The sequence below is a fragment of the Chiroxiphia lanceolata genome, chromosome 3, assembly GCF_009829145.1.
Source record: "Chiroxiphia lanceolata isolate bChiLan1 chromosome 3, bChiLan1.pri, whole genome shotgun sequence".
In the NCBI taxonomy this organism is placed as follows: Eukaryota; Metazoa; Chordata; class Aves; order Passeriformes; family Pipridae; genus Chiroxiphia; species Chiroxiphia lanceolata.
The window spans coordinates 59,456,785-59,473,993 of NC_045639.1; the positions used below are offsets into that span (position 1 = coordinate 59,456,785).

A 17,209-nucleotide genomic window follows, 5' to 3' on the forward strand; every position below is an offset into this window, starting at 1 on the left:
CTTTTAATAATTTTAATAAATATACACACAGATGTGTCTAAGTGTATAAATACACAACAAAAAACTTCCCAACATTGTTCCACAAAAGACTTCCACAAATAGTGCAACACAGCACACAGCCTGGGAGAACTCTTCAATTAAGTAACATTTCTAATTATTTCATCAACTCCAAAATACAGGTTAATAGACAGTATTTTCCTTTCCAGGTGCTTTTACTGTGTATGGCAATCTTTGCCATTTTTTTGTCACTGTAAAAGGTAAGGAAGAAACAGCAAAACCAATGAGATAAATTTATTCCATTGAGACAACTGCCCCTCTTGTTTTCCCCAGCTCATCAACCCCTCCTGTATATCTTCTCAAGCTTAACAGATGGCCAAAATAGCAGAACTTTTGCTATTCTAGGCACAATACTGCAGAAATGCCCCTCCAGCATGTGAATTCTGGGAGCTTGCCACAGTTAAAAACAAATAATACTGCTGGACACTAGCAAGACCTCCTTCCCACTCTCTCTGAGGTCTCCTTTTGTAACTTGGAAAGCAACCTGATACAGCGCTAAGAAGAAGTAAAAAATGTCATGTTAGATTGATAGAACCAGCAAATGCTCCTCAGAGTTTTATTTTATTACCTTTTTTTTTTTAACAATACAGAAAACAAGTGTTAAATTTTTGCAACCATTTGGGGATAGGAGGGGGATTATGGCTGTGTAATTTCTATTTCTCACATATTTGTAAGTAGAGTGTCAACACTTATACTAAAAAAGTAATGGAAAGAAGCAAAATAATGCCACATTGATATTCAAAAAACCACAACCTTTTGTCAGTCTACAATCAATGTCAGGTAGAAGGTATCAAAAAGAAGGAACCTTAGTGAAACAAAGAATTAAAACATTAGAGTTTTTCTACCATGTTAAGAAATACCACATAGGTAATAAAAAATAAAAATATCATAAAGTTCAGCTTTGCAGAACTGTAAGTATACAGTAAGGACTGTAGTAGATTCCTTGTGGATTATTCATTACAAGCTTAAATATCATCACGCAGCTTCTCAGGGCATGAGTTCAAGCTCACAGGGAAATAACTTCTACCCAGAGACTGCAATAACTGGAGTGTGGAGAGGGTCCCTGCTGTATGAAGCAACAATAATTTCAGGGAAAAAAAACATGCCTGATTTTTTTTAAATAATGTAAGGTAAACATACGCAGGTATTCTTCCCAAGAATGCCAAGGCAGTGGAAGGATTAAAAAAAAAGGTTTATTTCAGATGCAAGGACCATTCTTTTACGATGCAGCACACACCGGACCTTCACGGGCAAAAGGAAATGCCCCGCCTTCTCCAGGTTCCTTGTGTTCCCAGTGTCTTCCCCTCCCCGGCCCTCCCCCCCCCCCCCCCCCCCCCCCCCCCCAGGACTCCTTGTGCATGTCTGCAAACATGTTATCTCTGCATACCACGGAGAAAAATAGCTTGCAACTTTACATCTAACCCATTTGAAAAGGCATTTTGCAGTTTTCCTAAGCAAAACAAGTTCTAGATTTCCATTACAAATTCTTGCGCAATTGCACCTATCCCTACAAATAGCTGTTTTGATTTCAAATAAACTGCTTGCCTTGCAGAGGATGGGACTCCTTAGGTAATTCTTTGAGGCATAAAGTGGCACTGGTTGTGACTGTATCTCAGTTTTGCTTTCCTGCCCATTGTCCTTCTCTTGGCTATTCAAGCTCTAATACCAGGAAAAAAACCCCTCATGCAGACAGTATTACTTTACAGGAGCTGTCTGACAGACAGACAATGTCAGTGCCTCGGATACACTTGATGCAGAGAGCTCAGCTGAGAACGTGGGTAAGCAGGTTCGGTGACAAAGGCCAGCACTGTAGTTTGCCTCCTTACACCATTCACAGCTAGAGAAAAAAGACATTTCTTTTAACAGCACTGCAACTTCTTCCCCACCCCCCATTCCTATTTCACCAGTTAGGCTTTGGCTATCATCCTCCTGGCTATGACCGTGTGCCACCTTGAGCTTCTCTGTACTACCTAGCAACTAGGAGTCAGATATTTTTTGTCTTTATTAAATCTATGTTTCCCTCCTTTCTCACTGCATGAGCAACTGCCAAAGGCCAAAGCTTTTAGTAATCTAGTAAAATGCTACTGCTGTAGTAATAAGCAGATATAGTTTTAGTGAAAGGGATATGCGGATTTGTTCTTTGCGGGTCTAGTGAGAAAATATGACTAAATACTGTGAAAAATAATTGCTTACAAATTCAAGGGTTCCTTGGTCAGAAGAAAAAAAAAAAACAACTGATATTTTCTTTTCCTGCCTGAGGAAAAAAAAGGTGAAAAGTTTGGGTTTGCTCTGGTGATGACTAAACACACGAATTTAGATGGCTTGGATTGTCATGCTGTACAATTGCTGAAAACTATTATTTGCTTAGAAGTCAGTAACTGCGTGGTTTCACTGGTTTCTGATTGACTGAGACATTTTATTTCAGTATAATGTCATTTAATGTGGTTTCCAGAAAACCACTGAAAACTGTCTATTTTAGTACAGTTCAGCTGGCCATAAATCCACATTACATTAATTTTTCACTGCTTTCTGACTTTTATTGGGAATGAATGTCATTTCCTCGACACAATTAAAAGACAAGGTAAAATTAGTTTGGATTTCTACATTTTTTGATAAAACACAGAATTAATATCTAGGAGCCATTTCTGGATTCTCCTGTTGGACATGCAGTTGATTTGTCCAAAGGCAACAAGGATTAAAATAAATAAATAAAAATCAAGGCAACTCAGGGGAAGGGGAACATACTAAGTTATTTACCTCAGCATAAGCTTCCAGCTCACCCTTCCTGTGCTCAGGAGATTTTTCAATTACAAAACACAGATTCAGAGCAGAGAAACAGGCAGGCTGTCACTGAAAATATAAGTAACAGGAAGCCCTTTTTTCCATATGGTTCCCCTTTCACCTCATCTCTCCACTCTGAAGTTTAAGATTGATTTGATTTGATGAAGGAAAATGATAGTTTTATATAGGGAACTATTACATTCTGATGCAATAAACTGATGCACACACAAAAAAGCAAAGCTATGCAGAACAATACCCTCTGGCCAGCTGAAACCTAGCCTTTGAGATCTCTTTCCTGGGCTATCCAAATACGACAGCTACAGTTTTGATGTGACACAATTTTAGCTCAGGGTTTACACTCCAGTCACAGGAGGAAGTATCTGGAAAGAGGTAATGTGGTGTCTGAATAAATAATTCCCATCTTCTCAAGTAAAAAGGTAGCTGGTTGGAGAAAACCACTCCAGAGGCCAGACAGAGAACATGTAAACTAATAAGCAACAAGGACCAAGGACTGAAGGAATGGCAGACAGAACGGTAGGATGCTCATTTCTCTTATCCATGTAGACACTGGCCCATGCTGAGCCTGGGTTGTACTGGAGCATGTGCCAGATGGCACGCACCAAACCCCTGTCCGGCACAACTCCAAGAGTAGTCATGATCCTGTGCCACAGCTCAGGCTCAGACAGGGGCACGTTTTACACACTGTCACAAGCTTGACCCCACAGCCCATGGGCTGCATTATGCAGTTCCTAGTCCCAGTGCGAACAAAAAACACATAAAGGTACACAGGCACCTGCTACTTAAAAAAAAAAAAGATGACTAGAGTAGGTTTTGAAGTCCTTATGTGAGTATTTAAATAAATCAAAAGTGATAATGACACCACAGTTCCACAGGGAGCTGTCAAGTATCCAACTTACATTAAATACAAACTACCAGTTTACAGATACATAAGATCTAAATGCAAGTCTTTGGATCTCAGGGCCACATTTTCAAAGAGCAGTTCACCCAACAGCTTCTGATCACTTCCAGATGTGACTGGCACTTGCAAATACTGTGGTTCTTACAACATGATGTGCTGTGTCATAAACAAATAACAAACACTTCTGTGGAGATGGCTGGAACTCAAACAGCAAGCCTGTTTGCAAGTTCCCTCCTACACCACAACTTCTGCAGAACAACTCCTCAGAGTCACATCTGAAAACTCTGCTCAGAATTTCAGTCTCTTCTTCATCTCTGAGGGGTGACCTAGTTGGACATAAGGAACACATAACAAACACAGTGACTGAAGAATCTCACTAAGTCTTTCTTTGGTGTTTTTGAGTCTGATTTGAGCAACAAAGACTATTTCTTATACATCCAGAGGAATGTGGTGATGATCAGCTCTGCCAATTAGTAGCCTGTTGCTAATCTGCCCTTTGTAAGACATAGCCTTCGAAGGCACACTGCTTACTGCACGGGATTTCAAAACAACTCAGGGAAAACACAATGCAGTAAGACATGATATCTGATTTTAAGCAGAACAATGACAGGAGTATTCAAAGGGCTACCTGAAGCCCTGACTTCCTATGGACAATAAACAGGGGATGCTCTAGCATCTCCGCTCTTCAATGAGAGGAAATGCCCTCTTCCAAACCACACATTAATGACAGACTGAGATGGAAAGAAGCATCAAAACACAGAAGGTCTTTCAAATCCTTGGTACTTAGCCATACATGCAAAAAAGGAATTTCTAGGGATAACTTCATAACTATGTTATCTTCCAGCTAGCTTTTTTGGAGAGAAAGTGTTATAATTCCTCATACACGTCCCTAGAGTGCTGCAGACCTGCTTTTTTTATATTTATATTACTAATTAAAATGATGTAGTGCTACTGTTATTAATTTCAATATAATAATGTCAACTGTATTCATGTCAGACAATATTTAAGCAAACCTAAAACTGGGAAATCAGGGATGAAAGGCTGGGAATTTTGCTGTTGGCTTCAATGGAGCCTGGACTGCATGATGTAAGTGTGAACCCATATTTTCATTTAAAAAAAAAAAGGATGGGTTGTATCTGACTCACCCTAAATTGAGACGTCTCTTATATTTCAAACTAGTTATTGAAACATGGTTCTTCTTCAGCAGGGAATGCCCACAGGAAAAGACACTCTTTCAGGTATGCTGTATTAGACTGACCATAGCTCATTTCAATGTAATTTCTTCAGCTACAAGTACAAGGGCCTTTCAAGAACTTTATCTGCTTCTAGAAAGGATGAGTTATGATGACAGACTAGGTAGAATACAGGAGTTGCCAAAAACTTGTAGTTTTCATTCTCCATTCATATTTTAATGCAAACATTTTGAATCTTCTCTGGGATATTTTTTTTTTTTGGTAAATATAAAATACAGAGAGTTACTGGCAAGCAGCCCTAATGTGGGAAACATTAACGTATCTCACTTTTAACAGTGAAGTTCCCTTTATAAGTTAAACTTGATCTGAATCTTGGCTCCCAAGACAAATATTCTGTAGTTTACCTCATGTGGAGCACATTATGTTTGGCTCCAAAACAGTTGGTGTCAAAAGCAATTATTTCTGCCTTCTAATCACAGTCCCAACAATGAGTTTGATTTACAATATAAAACTTGCTGTCTGCCTGATGCTTTAACTGATTCAGCATTTGATCACTCCTGTAAGGTGTACCTGGGCATAGCCATTCTGGATGGCAAGGTACACTAGATGCATTAGACATGCTGCACATATCCCTTTTTCATTATTCCCAGGAGACTTCACTGCTTGTACTTCTGAAAGAACTTTTCAGAACTAATTACATTCAAAACAAAGAGAATGATGCTCTGATAAAGGTACTGATGCTAACTGCCCTTTACAGTTGGTACCAAATGATTGAATTTCACTTTGCTGTTTGATTTCCCCAAGTTATTTTATACTTTGAGACTTAAAGCATACACACAGTTTTTATGTACCTTTTTCATTTTGGGTGAAGTAGGTGATTTTTCTAAGAGTTAATAAATACTTGTCGCTAAGAACTCTGGGGCACAATTCCCTCCCCTCCCCAAATTACCCCCTTGGGCCACAAGAAGGGGCAGGTAGCAGCTGCAAATCTGTAACACCTCCAGTTCCAGCTCAGCCTGCATGCTGATAACTCTGTTGCCAGGCCAGGGCATGCATACCTGTCTGGACGGCCAAAGCCACCGGAGCGGGGCACCAGCAGAGCTAGAGCTCCAGCCCTCACTGCCCTGGCACACACACAGCAGCATTGGAACCAGCCTCTCTGATGGTTACCATCCTTTATAGCTCCTCCTGCTAAAAGCCCAGCTTACACAAAATGGTTTGATCTCACAAAGACTTCTGACATACCGCCTAGTCTTTTAAAATCATTAAATATCCACTTTCGTCCAAGTCCTGAGGGAAAAACATGGTAAAGGAAAACAAGCCACTTGGTGCTGTTGGTTTTTAAGTTCACCCACATCTATATTGCAGATATGTCTGTAACTTCACTGCTTTTAGCACAGGTTCCCCAGCCGTTCCCCAAGAACCTGGTTTGTGAGACAGGGCACTAGGATTTGAGACATTAATAACAACATGATTGCTTTTTATAATTCAATTATTCTTGCGTCTCAGCAAATGTTAAAATACTGCTGCTGTGAAACATGGTATAATAATGAAACACTAAGAGGGATGAATATGTTTCTGTGGTACTATTTTGAGAAAGTCATGAAAAGGACTGCATCTTTGAGAGCACAGAGGTTTATTTTCTATTTAATTTAATCTACATAATTAGAAGGAAAATAAGACATAAGCCTGAAATAACACAGGAATAAAACATGATCTTATGTCTAGTCACCTGCCAATTACTTCGACACTGAAAAACAAATAAAATCTCAAAACCCTTAAAAATTAAAGTGACAGAGATTTAGTTGTAAATTGAAACAGAACTTAAATGGAATTCACCAAACAGGATGTTCTCCCTCTCTGCCCTCACACCACACAATAAATAATTGTTAAAAAGTTGATCTGTGGAATTGCTTTATTTATTTGGGCACTATATATGCCTTTCTCCATAGCTCTGCCAAACATACCTTCCCACAGACTTGCTGCTTCAGTCCTGGGCCTCTCTTAAATGGCAGACACAAATCCCCTATGAATTAGATTGAGACCATCATGTTCATTTTCACATTTAACCAAATCCAGATTTGAACTTAGGTTTTCAAAGGTGGACGGTGAGTGAAAGGCAAGTATATTTCATGCTTCAAGGGGAGGTAAGGTTACTTCTACTCTACAAACGACATTAAGAAATTCCCAAAGAAATCTGACAATAATGTGGACTCAGATCACAGTAAATTATATCACTTGGCAGCAAAACTGGAGAACTAAGTCCAGAATTGCCAGCAAAACTCAAGACACACGTTTGGATATATGGAGAACTTTGTGATTACTAACAAAAAGGAGCCTTCACAGGCATCTTATGAGACCCATCAAGAACCTTATCAGCTGGCAAGGAGTGTGTAAATTCTGAGGATCAGACGAAAGTTTTTTGCCCTTTTTTTTTTTTTTTTTTTTTTAAGTAAAAGCGTTCAAAAGGAGAAGATAGAACAGACAGACCATCTGCAATGTAACCACATAAAAGACCCCTGGGCAAATCCAAACCCATTAGCAGAAGTGCTTGACAAATCTGCCAAAGAGCCAGATGCCGCTTATGGAGGAGTCTCTTTCCCTCCTTGTCATATGGATCCTCTGACTTCTGTTCCCAGAGGAGAACTATGATTTCTGGTGCTCAGACTAAGCTGCATGTGGAGAAAGCTGAGGTACAGAGCTGCTCTCTGATAAGGCTATCTTAACATGAAGAGGGGAGATCAAGCCTGAAATATTACAGTTGGTTTAACATGCATTTGTGTAACGTGTGGAAGATGCAAATGTTAGAAAAAAAGAAAACAACTTGCAATTAGCTTATTTGCATGTGGTCTCAATTAGCTTATTTGCAAGTTTTCTCTTTTCATATGGATTTTTTTTGTTCATTCTTGTCCTGGTTTCAGCTGGGATAGAGTTAATTTTCTTCCTAGCATCTTGTACAGTGCTGTGTTTTGGATTCAGCATGAGAATACCGTTGATAACATACTGATGCTTTAGTTGTTGCTAAGTAATGTTTATCCTAAGAACTTTTATTTTTCTTTTCTTTTGTGTCTCATGCTCTGCCTCTAAGGAGAAATGAAAAAAAAAGGCTGGGAGGGAGCATAGCTGGGACAGGTGACCTGAATGGGACAAAGCGATATTCCACATCACTGAACATCATGCCCAGCATATAAACTGGAGTTTATACTCAGAAGGGGGGCTTATCTGGGTTCTGGAATGGGATCTGGCATTAGTCAGCAGGTGGTGAGCAATTGTATTGTGCATCACTTGTTTCTTGGGGTTTTTTTTTAGTTATTATTTACTATGTTTATTATATTTTACTTTGTTTCAATTATTAAACTGTTTTATCTCAACCTACAAGTTTTACTTTCTCCTCCCCATTCCACTGGGCTGGGAGTGGGGGGGGTGGTGTGAATGAGAGGTTGCATGGTGCTTAGTTGCCAGCTGGGATCAAATCTTGACAATTCTATTCTTATTTCCTACATATTTTTTCTTTAATGACTGTTCAGGATCTAGTAGGATGGCAAAGAAGTGATTTCTGATGTATTAAATACTAGCACATGTACTAACTGCATGGTGTTAGTTAAATGCTTATCGAGTACATAGACTGACTGATGGTATTTAAAATGTATCTGAAAAGGTTGTGAAACATCTAGCCAATAAATGACACTTAAAAATATTTGAGGAAAAAGATGATTCATATAAAAAGCAACCCGTACCAATCTCAAAATAGGGGAAATGGCCATTTTTTTTCATTGTCTTCATTCAGGAATTTATTCAACTAGATTTGAAGTGCAAAGTAGGTGGAATCAAATACTTTTACTATTCAGGCTCACCAATGGTAAAATACATTTAGAGTATCCAAGAGGACAAAGAAGCTGGAATGGAGTCTGAATTAGTTCTTTTGCAATGTGATATGACAAAGCAAAAACAGACCAAGGGAGAAAGAAAAATAACTCCTTCTCATTGTGATTATATGTGCTGCACATGTAAGAAGAACCAACACTGTCATTTTATGGCTCAAAATGCAGTTAAATTTTAGGATAAGTCTCTAAGAAACTACTGGATTAAGCAAAAGTATCTGCAGGTATAATCTTAGGTTATCTTCTTTCACTCAAAATCAGTGAATGTCCATATCCAGGACATTCCTGAAAGTTCAAAAATTATTAAAATTTAATGGATACAATAATTAATACAGAAATGCAGAAATGTTCTCTTGAGCAGACTCAAAATCACAAGGCATTTTGATCTCCAAAATCTACAAATTACATTCACTACCAATTTTTTTTTTCAACTTGGTGATACAAATTTCAAAAAAAAATGTTCACAACTTCCTGGGTTTTGTTGCTTTCATTTATTCCAAATGTGATCCACCATGGACTCAGGTTAATAGGTCTTAACACTGACATGATTTGGCTTGGGATCACATGGAAAAATTATTATTAATATAACAGAAAATATGTTATGCCCAATTTTAACAAAAAAAACCAGGAATTTGAAACAGACATGAAATATGAAAAATATATTACTTTTATTGTTATAAGCCACAGGGATCTGTTAATATAAACCATTAAAATACTTCCCTGTGATGTCATCAGTTACCACGTATTTGCACTCTAAACAGATTATTGTAATTTCTGTAAATATATCGCATACATTTTTAGAACTCTTTGGGGGCTTGATCCAGAGCCAACAAAAACCAACAGGCAGACAGTGAGCAGTTTCAATAGGCCTTGGGTAATCGGAAGACTGAATTTCTAAAGTTAATGAATGAGAACATCAGTGTTCAGAAGGCAGAAAGATACCACACAGACTTCTCTAAAATAGGAAAGATTTGTGCTGCCTGAAAACTACATGCCTGAAAATACAATTCACGTAGCAAGGCAACACACTTCTTGTAGCAACTGTTGTGGAATTGTCATGGTTGCTGTATGTCATTCAGTTATACTTTTGTGCATAGTCATCTCCCTAACCATGTTATTTTGATTGATTCCAACTGCCTAAGTGGCATGCAGACTAAATAAGTGCACCAAACCTTAATAAGTAACAGATTTGTATAAAACATTCTCTGCAAGCTAAGCCTGTGTGTCCCAGAATGTAGCCTTTATAAGAATCTTATTCCACAATGTAATTATTTTAAAATTGGAAAATGTTATATGTTTTTTTGCCAGTCACTATCTTGACTGAGAAGTATGGGCTTGATCTTGCCAAACATTTCTCTTAGGTGAAAAGTTTATAACTACAGTGGCCTCACTGACATGAATTCTATATTCTGACAGACATATACTATCCCTCCTGTTGACTAGTTTTATTTCCAGTTCCCAAATCACTTGTGGCAATCTTTCAATTTCAACTTTAATTATTCTTTTTCATAGCAAATTTGTTTTGCTGTATATGTTCCTCCTTATAGTTTGCCCCAAGCCCCTAGAAATACTAGGAGCTAGTCACAAAGCGTTTTATCCTGGCTAAAGATTAATCTTATTTTTGCATGTATTCTCTTCTGGAACTGAACAGTTTTTGCAGAAAAGCTGAATCTGTAAAATCAAAAGAAATGCTTTCATTGCCTTCGGTTATACTGTGTATCTAGCTGGTCTTCTTACAATAAATCAGCAGTGCAACAGGTGGAGTCTGCATGGTTGCTCAAGAGAAGAGGGATACAGTAAGCTGTTTTCCCATCAATAGAAGAAGATCAGATAAATGGCATTTCAGAAGTGCCTACCTTACACAGCTACTTCAGGATGAGATGAACCTCACCTTCAAAGTCTAAATCAGAGATCTTCTCAATATCTCATTTTCTCAACTGAAACCCATTTACCATGTTACTGTGATCTACAGCTAATTCAGTATGAGATACAGTGGAACTACACTACTCCTGACCTCAGAAAAGCACTACCCTCTATCCAAGAAAAGCTACAACAGACAATGAACCCTCACCTTCTAAAAAACTTCTAAGACATGGACGGGAAGAAAATAAAGGAGTACAATGCATTTAAACAACAGATATGAAGCCTGGTAGACTGGTTTGCTCATGTTTACTGCGCATGCAAAACTGTTATTTTTTTCTGTTATAATTGCTGAAACTCTAATGACAATTTCCATAGCTATTCCTGGCTTTCCTTTTTAGCAGTTCATTGTATGCATCTCTTTACCGTGTAACAGTAATATTGTTCATCTCTTGAACTGCAAATGATTGGGAAGTTATTGCTGGTCTCCCTCTACTAGGAACTGGTATTCAGAGAGTCAGCTGTGTTCAAATAGTCATGGAAAGGCACAACAGTTTCATCAGAGAATCTATCACCCTCCTGTAAAACCTGGATTGGGTTGAGGAGTTACAATGTCAGATCTGGCAAATACGGGCAAGCCAATGCCTGACCTGAAAGAATCAACCATCACCACAATCATTCTGAGATAACACTATGAAGGTGTTGTTGAGGAATTAGTCCAGGGAAAGAAATCTCACTGTACTTTACACAGTTCAAACTGACGAGAATTAAATACTTCTGATGATCTGGTGTCTGAAATAAGATGCAGAAGACACATGTATTTTTCTTTTCATTTTTTGTTAAATAGATGGATGGTCATGGATACCTGTTCGGTAATGCACACATGCAGTATTAGCGTAGCTCAGATACAGTAAGTCTAGTGAACATTGTATACACAACAGTGTGCCCAAATTGCAGAGGAAACAAACTTTAGTCAAGTGAACATAATGTACGAACGTGGTAGCTCTCACTGACATTCAATACCATGTATTACTTGTGAATGCATTAATGACAAAAATTGTCTCTGGACACGTACACGCACTCTGTATCCTGATCAATGAAAAACCATAAGTAGGTATCAAAATGAGACCAGCAAGAAAATGTGAAAGCCTATTTCTCATTCCGAAGTTTTAAATGAAAGAGAAACAGGAATTCATATCTCTTAAATCCTACTATGTGGTGCACTTTTAAACAGTGTGGGTGTGTGAAGAACAGAACAGTAATCATCTGATGAACAGCTGCAATCTATGCTAACAACCTTATTGAAACCCATATTAAATTGAAATACTGGAGACCTTTTTTAAACACATAAAAAATCCCTCTGTGATTTTTTGGATAACTGCTTTATCTGGCAATTAGATCTGTGCATATGATTCAATATTTATCACTGATCATAACTGGTGAATTATAGTTCAGTAATACATAGGAACAAACTCTAGCTGGTATTAATGCAGTAACTATAATGTCTCTGATTTAAACTCTTCTTACAGCATCTAATAATGTTTTGAAAGGGACTATTTGCTTAAGAGTGGCTTCTTTTTCCCTTCTTTTGCTTTTAGAATGTTTTTTTTTTAAAGTATATAAGTCAGTAAGAATGAATATCACTGGAATACTGGATCCCCCAGGTTTGGTAGTAAAAATTATGCAACAGGAATGGAGGGCTTCTTGCGTCTGTAGGCTTAGTTTTAACTTACTAATGCAAAAATGCATTGCACTTCTGAGAACACAGAAGTAATGTCTTTTTGACCTCAGATGTAATTTTATAAAGTAATTTGTCAACTAACTTTTATCTCAAGCTTACAAACTACTTATCAAAATCTTAAAATTTTCCCTTTTTTCCTATAGACATCTAAGTATCTAATATAAAGATCATAATTTAAGAGGGCAAGTATGTGAAATACACCGGCCATTTTCCTTTACCATCCAGGAAAAAACATTTGTGTCTAAGCTGTCAGAAAAATTTCCTCATTCTTCTGCAGAGTCTTCCGTCCTTTCCAAAGGGTAAAAAGCATATTTTTTTTTCCTGTAATCAGTGGACTTTGGTGGGAAGGGAAGGAGGATTGAGGGTAGCAGAGATGCATTAATCAAGTGGACTGTAGTCTCAAAGAAAGATGCTGCTCTGGGATGTGTGGCTAAATTGAACGTGCAGTAGCTGAGCGTGAGCAGGAATCTGGGACCTTGGTATTTATCATTTACCACTTCAGTATCATACATATTCTAGCGTTTTTTAACTGACTTTCACAGCAAGGTCTTGTGTCATGAGGTTATAAGAGTAGCTTACAAGTTTTAGGGCAACAAAACGTTCCCTTGTTAAAATGGCCTTTTGATTACCTATGTAAAATGGAAGGTTGTTGATAACTGCAAACAAACTAGCTTTCAAGCAATGCACTAGACTTCGAGAATTCTTGTATGACATAAGTTCATGTAGGAGCTGTTCAGTATACTCGGAAATGATACCATTTTAAAGCTACCCATCATATAAGAAAATCAAGAACAATGTATATTTACAGGCTCTGAACACAGGAACTTCTCTTCCTAACCTTGCTAGTGAATTTGACACAGGGCCAGCATGCCAGAGTGGTCAACCATGCTACTCCGGTCTTGTCCAGACTTGCAGTACAACAGTTGGCAAATCCCAACCGTTCACTGCCTCTGTATCACACACCAACAGCTCCAAAAAGCCGTAAGCATTTTGGATGACTGGTACGGCCACCAGACTTACAGGGTGAATTTGATTTCTACTGCAAATTATGAAGAAAGAATGCCATAGTATTGATATACAGCCACAATATCACCACAATAAGGTACAACACTACCATTTTAGGTATAAAAGGAGTATCACAACCACTCATAGGGATGTTGGCAAAATAACTCCCAGAAACTCACACAGAATTTATAAGACAAAGTCGTTTGTGAATCAAAATGCCTGTCAGAGATATTGAGTCATGCATGTTTCCTTTTCCATTTACAACTCGCCTATCCACAACTTCAATTCTTAACTACATATCCCTCTCCGTCTATGCAGTTTACCTGTCTATTAAGATAACAACCACTTTCTATAAAAAATGCTGGCAAGGTTGATTTTCACGCATGGTATAGCTGTTTACTTCTGAAAAGCATTTTTTTGATATGCTGCATACGTTAATACATCCCTTAAAAAAATTTGCCAGTCACATCTGCAGTTTCAATGTTTCTTTCTAGAAGACAAACCCAGGCCAAGCAAGACAAAGAATCGCTGATACACACAGTCACTTGAAGAATTCTCCTGACAAAGTTCCCACACCCAATTTAATTACTTCCCTACTGTAAAAACACTTTCCTCTGCATGTATTGTAATAGTTTCAAATCCAAAACTAACAGACTATAAAGCTAGCTAAATAAATGAATGATATTGGCCTTAGGTCCCAAGCCAGGAGCTATTCTGTAAGGCTGTGTGTCTCCAGCATTCATTTTTATGCTGATGTTTCATTTTATGTGCAGTGTTTTCACTTAAGCCGTGTTTAGAGAAGAATTACCTTGCTCCAGGCTCCAAAGTGTGAGCGCCACACGGAGCCCTCTAGTGCCACTCCAGCCTGAGGTCTGTCAGAGATTCCTCTCCAGACCAAAGTCACATGTGACCAAAAATCCCACTTCAGGCGTATACACAGCACTGCACATGCTCAGGCTAGGAACATTAATTTCAACTTTATCTGATATATCCTCAAAACTGAGGCTGCAGAGCAAAAAATGAAAAGCATTTGTTTGTAATGCACCTTAAAAAATGAAACTACCAGATTTAGCCTGGTAGTATGGGTTCACTTGAGCATTTGGGAGGAAAAAAAAGCACCCTGTTCCTCAGACTTAGTATGAAGAATTTAATTACAGCTCATAAGAATTTCCTCATGTGCAGAGATAACGACAGTCCACAGGTTTGTTTCAATATCACACTCTGATGAAATTACATCACACTATGGACTTCATAATTCTTAAAAGCTTGGGATATAACAGTCTCATTTGGACAAGCACGGCACTTAAAACTAGGCACATATATGAATGTTATGCTAAGTTGGGATTCTCCATGGCGTTGAAATACTCAGAAAGAGCATGGCCCTTATAATAAATTTTAATTCAAAGCAGCAGCACAGCAGATACATTTTTTATTTAGAAGTTACAAGCACAGAAGGGTAAACCATACCTCCACTGAAGTCCAGGGCAAAACTGGTACTGACTTCGCTGAAAGCGTATGTGGACATTGAACTGTGTATTCCCTTATATACATTCAGTTCTTACCAAACTAAATGAAAAGATAACCGACACGAGCTAATGAAAGAAGTTCAGATAGTGCACAGTACAGCTTAAGTCACAGATACAATAACGGCCTTGGATATTGCAGGTGACCCCCAGAGGATCCTGCTGCAACAGGAGCATAGTTAAGACGTAGTTAAGGATGGGTTTGATGGGCAAACCTTGAATTATTTGACTTTTCTGAGTTTTAATCACAATGTTAGTGAAATATCGGGTTTATTTTGTGGCTGTCCCCTCCTAATTAAAGCTGCTGAGTTTTTGTGAAATTAAAATAGGTCTTCTAAACAGACACAAGACAAAGACAAAAAGCAGTGCAAACCACCAAAAACTGAGAAAACTATCCTTTGTAGCCCAACAGCTTACTAATCAACATGCATGCTTAATAGCACATCTAAAATGATTACCACTTTGCCTGCTCAAAATTATCCATATACATACATACATGTGCAAAATACAGAAGTTAAATCCATTTCCTTTTTCCATGTGAAATTAGGAAAAACTGTGCTTGAAAAGATTGTGCTTTTAATGAATGTATGGTTTCTTCCCAGCTTATGAATACAGCATGTTTTTCAGATGTGAAAACAAAGAAGTTTTGGTAAGGGTGAATTTTCCCAAATAAAGAATTAATTTTCCACACTGGAAATAAACTATATTTCAATAAACTTCAAGACTCAGGTATGCCAAAAAGGGATAAATTAAGAAACTGAGATTTGATTGCATAGATTTCCCTACACTATTTAATAGTTTGCATTTTTTTAGTTGAAGAGCACAATTCTGTGTTATGACATCATCTAAACTCAATTACCTGGATGCTAGAATGCATCTTTGATGGGAAAAAAACCCTCCAGAGTGAATAGCATTAAAACTGACCCAACCATTTGTTCTTTGCAAAATGCGACTCTGGTGTTCTGATGCTACATATCCGCAGCACAGCTCTGCCTCGTGCTCTACCACCGTGCTGCACTCAGCTGGCATTTGCCCTCCGGTACCATACCTGGGATTCTGCGTCTCTGAACCATCTGACTCTGTACACGGCTTCTTTACCTGCAAAAGCAAAGGAGTGCCAGTTACTCTCAAGTGAAACACAACTTCCTTGCTCACAGTTCACACACTTACAGTATGTAAAGTGGATCCTGCTCTGCTCACCATGATCTCTATAAAATACTTCCCGCACTTTACAGCAGCAGTATGCAGTACTAAACAGTGTGTTTCATTATTATCCCATGAACAGCTGCCAACTGCACTTCCCCAGGCTCCATTAGTATGTAAAATGTTCAGCTAAAATAGCTTGGGAGTAGTCTTAACTAGGAACAAAGAAACCAAAGAACCAGGTTCCCCACTTGGAAACGAGAAAGCCATACTGTTCTCAGCTTGGCCAAGAAATGTTTTTCCAGTTGATATTGCTTCTGTTTCCTGCTAAAGCTCACAATAATAAACACCAGGTTCTAGGGCAAAGTGCACTGTTAGTTAAATATGAATAAATTCATATGGTAATTTTCATTTTGTGAATCTGCTAACTGTATGTTAACTATATTTTCCTATTGCATCAATGAACACTTACACCATTTTCACTCATATTTGCAAGATGTAGGTACATAAAAGGTATTTCAGCTTCCAATTTGATCTCTACAATACATTGCTGTAGGCTAATTGAAGGTGATCAAATCCATTGCTGTCAAATAAAAATAGAAAACTGTACTCTTGTAGACTAGATATCTCTTTGGGATCTTCATGATTTCCAGCAAAATTTAATTGTACCTTCTGGTAATCTAAAGCACTTGTATTTTCAGCAGAGAAAAAACCATTTTGTTAATGCAGAATCCAGGGCTGTGTGGGAGGTTTCAAAGCTCCATTTTTAAAGTCATCTAGAAACATCACAGTCACTAGGACTCAAATGATGTGACTGACACAATACAAAAAACATTTGCATTACAACCAGCATGTTCAATGACAATTTTCAGGAATGCCTTGAATCAAGAGACTCTTCCATACTTTTCTGCTACTTTACAGAAAAAAACCCCCTGTGACTGTGAGTCACTTCTATTGAAGTTATTGATAAATGACACTCACCAACTCAAACAGAATAAAGGATTACACTAATGCTTAATATTTTCCCTAAATACCTCAACTGAATGCCATTCAAATCACTCATAGATGTCTAAGTACAAGCATTATTCTACAGGTGGTCATTTCTC

The 17,209-nt window shown here is 38.0% G+C and overlaps 1 protein-coding gene across 3 annotated transcripts in view; it reads right to left on the minus strand.

Annotated features, from left to right (window-relative positions):
• The window catches only part of EYA4 (EYA transcriptional coactivator and phosphatase 4), a 151,533-nt gene that overhangs the window by 57,420 nt on the left and 76,904 nt on the right, over positions 1 to 17,209 (minus strand). For all 3 annotated transcript variants that reach the window (XR_004356066.1, XR_004356065.1, XM_032683021.1), the window contains exon 3: positions 16,009 to 16,058. Coding sequence is in view for 1 of the 3 variants with exons in the window: in XM_032683021.1 (XP_032538912.1) it covers positions 16,009 to 16,058 (50 nt within the window). In the remaining 2 variants the exon portion in view is untranslated. The remainder of the gene's footprint in view (positions 1 to 16,008; positions 16,059 to 17,209) is intronic.